Source organism: Ambystoma mexicanum, chromosome 13 (assembly GCF_040938575.1).
Source record: "Ambystoma mexicanum isolate Mex_15411 chromosome 13, UKY_AmexF1_1, whole genome shotgun sequence".
Lineage (NCBI taxonomy): Eukaryota > Metazoa > Chordata > Amphibia > Caudata > Ambystomatidae > Ambystoma > Ambystoma mexicanum.
The window spans coordinates 320879523-320891799 of NC_090938.1; the positions used below are offsets into that span (position 1 = coordinate 320879523).

At 46.8% G+C, this 12277-nt stretch overlaps 1 protein-coding gene across 21 annotated transcripts in view; it reads right to left on the bottom strand.

Annotated features, from left to right (window-relative positions):
* Window positions 1-12277, bottom strand: part of ADCY4 (adenylate cyclase 4) — a 1677325-nt gene that overhangs the window by 656554 nt on the left and 1008494 nt on the right. For all 21 annotated transcript variants that reach the window (XM_069633796.1, XM_069633797.1, XM_069633789.1 and 18 more), the window contains one exon: window positions 9861-9993. In XM_069633796.1, the coding sequence (XP_069489897.1) occupies window positions 9861-9993 (133 nt within the window). The remainder of the gene's footprint in view (window positions 1-9860; window positions 9994-12277) is intronic.

The following is a 12277-nucleotide window of genomic DNA, read 5'->3' on the forward strand; positions in this document are numbered from 1 at the left end:
GGGTGCTTGTCCGAATCCACATTCCGTGTTATGAGTGTCTGGATCGAGAAGAATGGCCTAATATGCGTTGTGAGCCTGATGGGCTGCCTGCCTACATGAATGCCCTTCTGAATAATTGGTTGCCTGAGTGTGACCCAGCAGAGCGAATGAGAGACCAAACAGTATATCTGGGGATCTCTTACTGATGGAAATCGTTCAGAAGCTGAAGTCAAAACTTGATGCTTACTCTCAAAGCCGATCTGGAAGAAGCAGGTTACCTGCTGTTTCCCTTTGACGCAATCTGAAAGCTGCTGTGCCTTCAGGAAACTGATCCAAGAGAGGATCTGGCGAGGAGACATCTTCCCGAGCTACGAGGGACCATTGTGCACCAGCTGATCTTTGCCAAAGCTCCCTGGAAGTCAGACCCTCGAAAGGCTGACGACCGGAGAAGGGGCCCGCAGCGGAATTCGACGTGAAGCACCCGGACATCCAAGTCCATCGTTGTTGACCAGGGTAGCAGGTTTGCTATAACCGCTGGAAGCCCATGAAAGTGTGTTGCCCAGATGTGGGGGCAACTTGACGCATGCTCCATTGCCTAAAACATTTGATCCAAGGACTCCCTTGCTCATCTTCGTCAACCACCTTGTCCGTCTGGAGAAAGTCGAGGTTGTCGACTACCGAGTAGAATCTACCGGTGGGTTTCCCGCCACACGAAGACTTCAAAGACACAGACAAATTACCGAGAGCCAGCCGTGGTCATGTCCCGATCGCCGATGACAGACGCCGACGACTGACACCCTTGCTGGGCCAGTTCTTCATTGGCTCTTTGCGGCAACAAACTATCATGGTTGAGGTATACCGTACAACTCATCTTCACAGGACGTTCACGGGCCTTCGTCAACAAGCACTGCGAGGATCAAAGCTGCTTTTCCCGCAAAAGCGTTCACCTTTTCTTCACTTGGAATCTCGACGACCGCGGCTCCTGCCTTAAAAGGAGTTCACTCAAAAAGGGCCCGTCGACAACTCGTCGAAGAACTCTACGAAACCAGGTACATTGGGGTCATGGAACCTTTAGAAGGAATCAAGGCTATATTAAGCATATCCGGACTAGGCTTGTCAATACGCTTTATTCACAGGTTGCCCAGGTGGGGGATCCTCACACCGAACTGTCTCTAGGTAGACGGTAGACTGTACTGCGATTGCTTGATTTAACTTGCTTTCTTTCTGTGGTCTAGCATTGATTCACCTTATAATCTGATTCGTATGCTATTGAGCTGTTAGTAGTTGATGCATTTCAAAGGAATCGATAGTTAAGGGTGGTACCACGTAGACCTGTATATGTTTGCCATTATAGTATTGCCAGAGTACAAAGTGTGTTATTGTGATTGTGGATATAACTTGAACCTTATTTATATAAAGACTGTGTTATCACTAACATAGTGTGAGGACATTTCTTTGTGGGGGCTTGGGGACTACACTGTACTTAAGAACCAGCCTGCATTACCTCCTGAGAGCTTAAGCCATGATTGCTCGTCCACGTTTTACCAAATAGAGAATCTTGGCTGGGGTGCTTTATGCTTCAACTATGCCATATAGAGAGCAGGAGTGCAGATACCCCCCATACAGTTTTTACAGGTGGGAGGTCTACTCGGGTGTAAACCAGAGCCATTCTGAGGGGGAAGGTGGCAGCTGAGAGGGTCCGAGAACCTGACTCTTCCCTTTGTGCCCATGCAATTTTATTTCAGTAACAGTCTTAATCAACCCATACATCGGTTTGAAAAATCTTGCCTGTTTTCTTTTCTTTTCAGAGAACTACCAGTACCAGCATTCTAAGTGGAAGACCAATGACAGAGATGGCCAACAGCGCCTTCAGGGAGATGTCTCTCGCCAGCGCTTCCTAGCCAGCAATAAAAGGAGAAAGAGCTGCCATGCGATGCAGCACCAGCAAACCCAACATACGTCAGCACGGAGGGATGTGGACCGCACTTCGACAAGGAATCACTCACTTATAAAGCAGCCACGGAGCTGCCCACAAAAGAACACTGGAAAGCTCATGACACTCACACAAACTGTTATTTTTCAGAGCAGGCCTCCATTGTGAAAAGCCGGCAGAACTGCATGAGGAAAAGGGGCAGGGTTTACACATTTTTATGGAATTGCCTAATCCTAATGTTGACACATACAGGGTCAGAGGGGGGAAAGGCAGGGACTAATTGGCCTCGGCAAACACCAATGCCTGAAGGAGGGGGAGAAGTAAAAACACGGACAGGAAACAGGGAGGTGTTGCTTGTTTGGGCGAGGTTAGAGAAGGAGGTGCCAGACCAAGAGACGAGAAGGAGGAAGTATGGTGTGAATGAGAGTTGAGGCAATTTCCAGAAAAGGTGAGGTAGTATTGGCTGGTGAAAGTGGTACTGTGTTGTGAATATGCATGAAAGCGTGGGAGTGGGTGTGATAGAAGGAAGCTAAAGAGTGGCCAAAATGATGATTGGGGGCGTGGAGGGAGGGTGACTGATGAGGAGTGATCGTAGTGTGGAGGTGGCACTAGTAGTGTGGGGGTGAGACTAGTATTGTAGAGGAGGTGGGATAAGTAGTGTAAACGAAGTGAGAGCATTAGCGTGTAGGATGTAAGAGAAGTAGTGGTGTGGAAGGAGAAGTGGGGGTAGGGTGGAAAGTAATGCAAGAGAGTAGTGAGATGTAAACACAAAGGGCACCTTAGAAAGAGGAACATGGGAGGGACAGAGGGGAAAGAACTGGGCATCAGAGAGAAGAGAGACGGCAGGTGGAGTAGGAGGGAGGAGAGTAGGTGCTAAAAGGGAAAGTGGCACAAGCCATTAACTACATCCTGGGGAAATTGTTGGATAGGAACACTATATTGTTTACTGAGGGAGGCTAGATAGAGAAGTCGTTTGCCTTTAGGTAATCATCTGAAGTTAGACTTCAGATAGTAGAGATTACCGATCACTAGAACCAATACAGGGTTAAGGGAAGTCTGGGTTATGGTGGGACTACCTATCCCTAAGTGGAGAGAGAGGACGGGTCACTAGGCCAGTTGTCCATCAAACTAAAGACCCTCGAAGCTCATTTGGCAGTTGGTGTGTCCTTGATATCATCTGCGACAGAATGTGCACTATGTAAAACAAGGGTGAGGAGGAGATCAGTGGAGTGACAAACCAATCTACATCGTTAAGGGTAATGAGTGAGTTGCGACTGAGGCACAATGTCTCTTTAGACAAGGTGAATCAGGGCATCACATTTATATTAAACTGTACTAATTTCGAGTGAAACCTGAAGCACGCCAATATTTGCCAAAAATGTTATGTCAGGGATGCGGGTCGAGGGATGCTATTGCACTCTTGTTCAGAGGAACATTTCCTGCAATTTTGGTACTGGACTCCCCCTGCAGCTGGGAGTGGGCTGATATGCAAATGACCATTACGTTACGGTACAGTGAGCTAAAAGGGGATTCTAGAACCTCATGTGGGCACCATCCAATAGAATGTGTTATTTGGTCTACTTCAATCTCAGCAGTGTGGCGTTGCCCCATGAGGGTATGCGCACGCGGCGGCGTGACGTTGCACGTCGCCGCATGCGGCTTAAATAAACGGGGCGTGCCCGGCCGCAGGAGAGAGACCGGGGAGCCCGAAACACACGGACGTGTCCTGTGTGAGGTCTGTGGGTGGAGGGGCTCACGGGCACGCATGGGGGCATTCTGAGACCCCCAACAGTGGCGACGAGTGTTCTGGATGCCCGGGCCCGGCGGTGAGAGTCATCCGGGAGAATTTTTCCATTCGTCGGAACATCCGCGGATGTTTCGTCTTACGCCGTGGCCACGGACCATACACGCGGCTGGCGGCCATTTTGCACACGTGGTTGCGGAACTTCCAGGAGCTCCGGTTTGGAGTCGGAAGGTGATCCGAGCCAAATTTTTGGATATGCTGACTGCGGGCAGCCTAACCTGCAGGCCCATGCCTGGGTTTTGATGTTTTGGCCAATTTTGGGTCTCTGACGTCGTGTAGTAGCTGGGAGACGGACTGAGGTGGCTGGGCCTTCTCAGCCCACTCCAATTTTCAAGCTCAATTTTTGGAACCTCCAGCTCGAGAAAGCTTCTTTAACCCCTTCATCATCACGAGGGTGGTGGCAGTGTGGGGAGAGGTCCAAGTTGCGGCCCTTAGGACTGGAACGAGGGTGGCTGTGCGCTTGGACCTATGAGTGATATCGACGCCCTGGAGGGTGCGGCTGCCACGACCTCGGAGGATTCACAGGACGAAGGCTTGGCAGATCTATTTCAGCAGAACCCCCCCGCGGTAGGTGTCGCTCAACAACCCCCTCTGGCCATGGCCCAGGCCAGGGCGCAAGCGGCCCTGCAGCCCATTCCAGAATTTGACACTGCAGGTCCCCCATCCAGCCTGGGCCCCCGGTGGAGAAGATGGATCGGACGTCTGGACATGTATTTCCGGGCCGCCCAGGTGACGGACAATGATAGTATGGTGGCGACTATGTTATATTCAGCAGGAGTCGCCGTCCAAGAGATATTTGAATCACTGACTCCGATGGACAACTCCTACGACCAAGCCAAAGCCGCTCTCCTCGCACACTTCATTCCCCTTGCCAACGTGGATTACGAGAGATTCGTCATGCTGTCGGCCAGGCAGAAGGAGGATGAGACTCTCGACACCTTCTATGGTCGCCTGCGCCGCCTCTCCCAAGGGTGTGCGTGGGCGGATGCGGAGGACATGATACGGACCATGCTAATCCAGGCTTGTTCGTCGGGCAAACTGAGGCAGCAGGTCCTGAGAGAGCCCAGCCTCACCTTACCCCGCATCCTGGAGCTGGGGCGGTGTCATGAGGTGGCCGAGGCCCGTGCCAGCAAAATGGAAGCCGGATCCCGCGCCGCGCGGCCGGAAGAGGTGTGCACCGTCTGGCGGGGCGGCAGAGGGGTGCGAAGGCCCGGGGGTGCTCCCAGAGACAGAGCAGGAAAACCCTGTGCCCAAGCCTCCTCTCACTGATGATGGTTAGCCAGGTAGAAACAAGTGTCTGGGGTTTTGTTGGTACTCATGTTCAGAGGAGAATTGCCCGACATTTTGGTGCAGGGCTATCCTTGTCAGCGACATCAGACTGTTCTGCAAATGGATACCTTTTCTCTGGCATTGAAGACCACGTTGAGTGGTGCTGTCCCATGCGGCAGGCTATTTGGCAGTATTCATTCTTAGTGGAGGGCTGTTAGGCAGAAACCTGTGCAGTTCCCTTGGCCACTGCAAAAGATTTAGGACTACAGGTGTTGGCAGTAAACCCACTTTGTAGCAGTATGTACCACCCAGATTTACCTGGTAGCTGTGGCTGAGCAGTCAGACTTCCCTCAAGAAGAGTTAGGCAGTATGCAAAGTATACACAATAGGCACTCAGATACAATAGCACAAGCAAACACTGACCAGAGCTTTGGTATCAAGGTATATATTATGTATTTAAAAACACACTTATTGAAACACTCCAGCACTATTATGGTAAATCACTCTAAACACAGGTACTATTATTATATCTACATCCCTTCTTCCTCATCAGACAAGTCTTAGTTAACACAAATTATTTCCAGACAGAGGTGAGCGCTTAACTATAGATGGCACTCCAATAAGTTAACGAAAAAGGGAGGGGAAAAAGGCAGAATGTAGGAAAATACACCACACTAATACTTAGGAACTCTTAAGCAAGGCAGGAAAGTCAAAAGTTACTTGTGAGCCAAAGTCCATAGGCCAGGCCCACTCTTGGAGAGAGCAGGGCACAAATGCACCCAAGATCACACAAGGACAACAGGCTTAAAAAGTCTTGCAGGGAGTTCAGAAAGGTTTTAGTTAGGTTTCAGAAAAGTTTAGCCAGGGTGTCCCAGGCTAACCCTGGGTCGAAAGCCGGGGGCTAAATCTACCCCGTACAGTCGGTTGCAAGGGAAGCCAGGCGGAACACGGTACCTTATGTGGAAAGGATCCTCCAGCGGGGGCAGTTGTTCCTGGCAGCGGGTGCAAGTCACGGCGTCGTTCAGAGGAAGAGAAGATCTCGACGTGGAGGAAAGATGAAGGTCGTTGCACTGCCAGGGAAGAAACCAGCCGCAGAGTTTTCCAGTTAAACGTACTACCCTTTGATTTGCGGTAGTGGTAAAACGTGGTATCCCGGTTGCTGGGGTGCTTGGCACAGGCAAGGCGGCCACGAGATGCTCCAGGAAGCAAAAAAGGAAGCAGGCTGGTTATCCCCACCAGTCGAAGGAAGAAGACTCTCTTGCCTGGAGATGTCCTCTGTCGTTGGGAAAAGTGGTGAGACGGTTCAGCAGGGCTCCACCGGTGGTGTTGTCGTAGCAGGTCGGCTCAGCTTCTCCCTTGTCGGATTCTTAGGGCTTGTGGCGACTTCTAAAGTTCCAGTCCCCAAAGCCCTGCTTTTATGCAGAAAACCCCCATTCACTCAGCCTAGCTGTCACTCAAACATGCTAAGTGGTGAGCCGGCCGTCTCACCACTTGGGCCAATCAGGACAGAGTGCGACTTGAGTTGCCTAGGCAACTCAGTCCAGGGTGCCTAAATCCCCATCCACCCCTCCTAAGTACCCCAGACAGAGTGGTACCACTTTGGAGGGCTTCTGTGGAGAAGCCGCCAAAAAGTGGAACAAAAAGCTCAACTTGGGTTGGAGTCACAGAAGCGAACACAAACGCCATTTTAGAACTGAGTTCTGGCAAAAAATACCAACCGGAGAATTAATATTAAATAAATAAACCGGCGGTATGTTCAAGGCTATAGGAATTAAATAATTAAAGTTGGTAGCCTCGAACAATGGGAAATCCCATAGGGATATATTCGCGGTCGAATATAAAAAGTAGTATCCACTGCCACCAGCCAAAACTCGATCACGGGGGACAGAGACGTGCCCCCTCGACTAACAGACCCCGGGGCAATCGAATTGCCCCGGCCAGTACGTCCACAATATGATGGTCTGTACTGGTCCTGTTCAGAATTTGAGACTAGTAAAGTCAATGGTGACTTTACATGCCCTGGGAGACAGTAGTCAGTCCCAGGGTATGGAGTCTATACTGGGGGATCACTATGACACCCCTGTGTTACTGCACTAAGGGTGCTGTGTAACACACATCAAGCCCTATGGAGTAAAAGACCCCATAGCCCATTAAACACATCTAGAGTCAAAGAGACACACTCAATTCATGTCCAAGAGTGAGGGTAAAAGAGTCTCACTCTTGGCAGGAGAAAAAAATAAACCCCAAAAATCCAGCAAAGCTGCTGGGGGACTCACTAGGTTAGGAAATTCAGCCTAAACAGAGAATTCTCCCTAACAAGGGCCTGGTATAAACTTGGAAAATATACATTTTTGTGATACTTTTCAATTGTTGGTTAAGTAATGATAATTGTAAGTTGGTTGCGATTAAGGTGAATGGAATAAAAAAGTATATGTAAAGGGGTAAGTGCATGTTCAGTAGTGGGGCTTTCACATATACTAACTATGCATCTTTATGATACTTTTATACTTTTCAAATGTTGGGTAAGTAATAGTTGTGGGTTGTGTGTGAATGTGTGAATAGGGTAGAAAGAGACATATCAGCAGAGTAGATTATAATTCAAGTCAAGTAAACCCTACTTGAAATGTCTTTGGTTAAAATCGCCTCATCATACCAATAGTGTATTTAGGATTGAGCCAGCTATTTCAAATGGATAGGAATGTCTCCTTAGAGCCTGGTTTGATCCCAGGAATTTACGAGAATCCTTGTTGAGCATAACATGAGTTGTGTATGCTTTGTGATCATTATACATGGTGAGTGTAGGGATATTTCAGTGATAATTCATACAAATAACAGCATATGTATACAGATTGCAAGGGAAGCAAAATGGGTGTTTATTTGCAGTGTTTAAAAGCAGCTATTTCGAAATGGGTGCAAAAGGCAGCTTGTCTCAGTTTGCAGCCAGTAAAAGGGATGTTCATTTAAAAAAAAAACAGTCAGCAAAATGATTGCAGTTTTTCTCTCAGTTTTCAGCCAGCAAGATGGGTACTTATTTTCAAAAGCACTCACCAAAATGTGCAGTCATTTTGAAATGCACATGGGTACATGTGAGGACAATGTAGGGGTACAGATTAGTAGGGTAATGGGGCTAACCTGAAGGTAGGAAAGAGATGGGAAGTTACATGAAGCAGGTGAAATGCCACATTAAGTTTTATATTAAAAAAAAACAGAATACAGAAAAAGACCGGTCAATGTGCACATTTACAAATTAGGTATTTCTATCTGTGACAAACTGCATTGCGGAGATAACCTATGTATAACAGAATATACTAACCAAAAGCCTCATAACCAACTAAGTGTCCCAAATTAACATTGCAATGTGAATGGTAAACACAGATGAAAATTCATTCGGTTGTAGCGCTTTTCTATGGAGAAGAGAAAATATGCACAGTAGGAAACTAGATGAATAGCTGACTTTTTGTACAACGAAAGCCTCCATTGTTCTGGCAGGAAATAAGTTGTTACATGAAGGCTCTTGTATTGTGATTGGTAGAAGTCTGGGGGTGTTAGAACCATGTCAGGGAAGGCTGGTTTAATTTGTGATGGGCATACAGAGGCCATTTAAGCAGCTGCAAAGGGGGGTGTAGTCAGTCAGTCTGAGATTCGGTTCCTATCAGCAGCACACTGTGGGATGGTGTGCTCCGGGGGCTGCAGCCTGACGAAAGCTTGAAGACAGGGCAGAGAGAGAGAGTGTCGTCCTGGCTTCGCAGTGAATGGAATTCCAAAGGCTGTGTCCGTGAGCTGTGTGGGGTTCGTACAGATAAGATCCTGCAGCAAGAGATTCAGGCTTCACATACTCTGTTGAGTTAGGTCATAAATAAGGAATGCGTAAAAAATGAATGAAATGCACTGTATTTATTGGCAGATACTGTAGTGAGCCAGGTTTGTAAATAAAAGTGTCATGTTTTTCTTTCTGCATTTACTGGGTAAAAAGAGCTGCACACCATGTTCAAAATATTTTCCATGTTGCCATGTGTTTGTTTCTCTTATCTTTTAGAGGCACAAAGCTGTAACCACTGTTGGTAAGAGCATCTAATGGTAATATCATGTAATGTAACATTATTATTTTTGGTTGTGTAATACAGGATGTAAGGTAAATAATAACAGCATTTGAAAATACCAAAATAAGACTGGGCTGTTTAATTGTGTGCCTCATTTCATGTTTCTATTGGTCACTGTTTCAAGGGGAAAGAATAACTGGGAGGTACTGATGTTTACACCACAGTAATAAAATCTTTACCACTTTTGCTACAGCCCAAGGTAAAGTTAGGAAACAAGGAAGAATATATATATGTAAGATAGAAAGTTGTGCGTGTGTGTGGATGGGCTTTTCTCTGCATGCTGAAGAGAAAGCGGTGCCCTCCAAGGCACATAGGTTACTGATGTAAATAAATTAGTAACATGAGCTACATGCAATAAGTGGCATTTTGTATAATCTTACAATGTTCCCTGAAAGTGTGCCAGGTCCAAAGGTTCTTTATGGGTCATGATTATAAAGAGGGAAGGTTTGTCTTATCATAGGGCTGTATGATGGAAGGTAAAGTTACCAATACAACTACACCGCAAATATAAGATAGCACTAAAGATTACCACCAAAGTAAGCTAACACTAAATTACCACCAGAATAAGATAATTCTGAACTATTACCAAAATAGGGTGATACTGAACTACCACCAAAAGTAAGGCCAATTTACTGCCAAAATACAGCCAAAATACCACAATACTAAAATACCGCCAAATCAGGAATTAGCCCTAAAGACAAAATCTCCAGCATGAGTGCGAGCTGCGCCATATAGATGGAAGAGTCACCCGACAATGGGGCCACTGGTGCCTTACGCGTGGATCGATAACCAAGTAGGTTTTGATGTTGTTCTCCTTCAGGTAGGCATCGCGCTGACCCCAGTTTCCCTCCTCCACCTTGTACACATCTCCCAGGTGCGCTCTGGTTGCCTCAGTGATGTGAACACGTCTGTAAGACAAAAGGAGCAGAGGAAAGGATCACCATAGGGTTAATGTTTACCCCTCCCTCATATTCTGATATATCTCACTAGCTCTTTATCGCTGTGATTTTTACTTCTTTTTAGCGCTACCACGCTCTGACCTTCGCTATCACATTTTCCACCTCTGCATCTGTCCCCATCTTCACCTCACACTATTCTTTCCCACAAGATTGTGCGTTATCCCTCTTCTTCCTAGCGTTCCTTCTTCTGAAGGAAGACATTATTTGCTGTAAGCCATTAACAATATATACAACAATAACAATACATAGCAGCACATACAAATCAGAAAAATACATTTTACTATAAAGTAAAAAAACAGTCCCATTGTTAAAATGCAGCAAGAAATTTTAAAAAGGCCTACCATATCTTCCAAAACCCTCACTTACGAAGATACAAATATGAGATTTAAAATTCATGTGTTTATTTAGGAATTTGAATTAGATTAATTTTCTATCACATGTTTGTATGTTCGTGAGCGTTTTAGAAGTTATGTGTGGAGCAAGCAGCCTCACAAGATCATAGCACCCGCTGTGATCTCACGAGACTTTAGTGCGCATGCCCACACTTCCGCGAGAGAAGCACTTAAACACGAGAGCGACCGGGAGACAAATAGGATCTCCCCGGCATGCCACCTGTGTACAGGGTCGGGCCTGTAATCATAAAAGACACCCGGACTGAGACAGATGCAGATCCAGGCATCACAGGTCACAGCAGTGAAGCAACTGCTGTGCTTTACTTTCTAGACTAAAATTACCTCTTGTTGATATTCACCTTTCCATTTGATGGCAAGCGTTATTAAACCCTTTAATGACTACCTTGTTTTGAATCATCTGTATGCCACAACATAATTGGCGACGAGGACCAGGGAGGAAACCAGACAATGCCAACATGCAAGGAGCTACACCCCTGCCAGCATTTCTCCAGTCCCCAGGTAGGCCAGGGATATCATGGCTGCAATGGAAGCCTTTGTTGAATACATACATGGAGATCGTGGGGGGCATGGACTATGTCGCAGGGAGAAAAAAGGTAATTTTTCTTTATGCCATGGGTGTTGAGGGGCAGGGTATATTTTCAGGCCTTAATCCAGTGCCTGTGCTGGGGGATGATGACGATGTGTTCAACGAGGCAGTTCACTGCATCGTTAAGAGATTTTCAAACAAAGAGAACAGTGTGTTGCACCCGTTTCAATTATACACAAGGAAGCAGGAGAATGGTGAACCGCTGGATGATTACTTCACATGCGTGAGAGAGTTGGCGGTACAGTGCAGGTTTGGTGACAACTCTGAGAACATGATCTGTGATATGCTTGTGATGCATACCAACTGCACAAAGGTTCAAGACAAATTCATCCTAGAGAAAGGGCTAAATTTAAATAAAGCTAGACAGATTTCTCGGGCGGAGGAAGAAACCTTGTGCAGGCGAAAGGAAATGGCAGGACCCACACCAACCGCAGACGTGTCTGCGGTGCAATGGAAGGGGCAATGTGACAAGCCCAGGAGGGATATTCCTGACGATATGGGGGTGAAAAAGAGAGCATCTGAAGTGCCACAGGTGCACCAGTACAAGGCACCTTGCAAATGACAAGGACCCTTGCAAATGACAAGGACTGCCCTGCGTGAAACAAAGAATGCTCCAACTGCACAGTGTTTTTCTTCATCACAATAACCTGCAGATGGTGGGGAGCAAAGTCATGTATATCGGAGGCAATCGATGCGCAAGTGAAAATGATGGGGCTGATTATGTCAGGCCGACTGTCATCATGGTGAACAGTTCAAGAGTACGAAGGGAGAAACTGCATTGCATAATAAAGGTGGACAGCAATGAGATCGGAGTAATGGGTAACCCGGGCTTCGACATAACAATCCTGCCCATGCAGACATATAAGAACATGGTGGACGGTCAGGCAGTGGAAGTCAGAAGAACTAAACTTAAACCAACAGTTTGCGGAGGAGAGTAGGTGGATCTGATGGGCTACATCAACACAAGTATAGAGGTTAGAGGCAGACAGACCAAGACCAAAGTAATCAAGTGCTTTCAGTCAAAACAGGAGGAGCATCAGTGTTGAGGGAGGACTTTTCTGCCCTATTTTATTTTTAGGAACCATGGAAAATAAACTATGTCCACAAAATACGGCTCAAGCCCAAAGCAATACCGGTCAAACACAAAGTGAGGTTGGTGCCTGCAACTGCAAGGGTATTACCCAAATGGACCTCTAACGATTGACCTTTTGTCTTAATTGACCTAATTATAGTG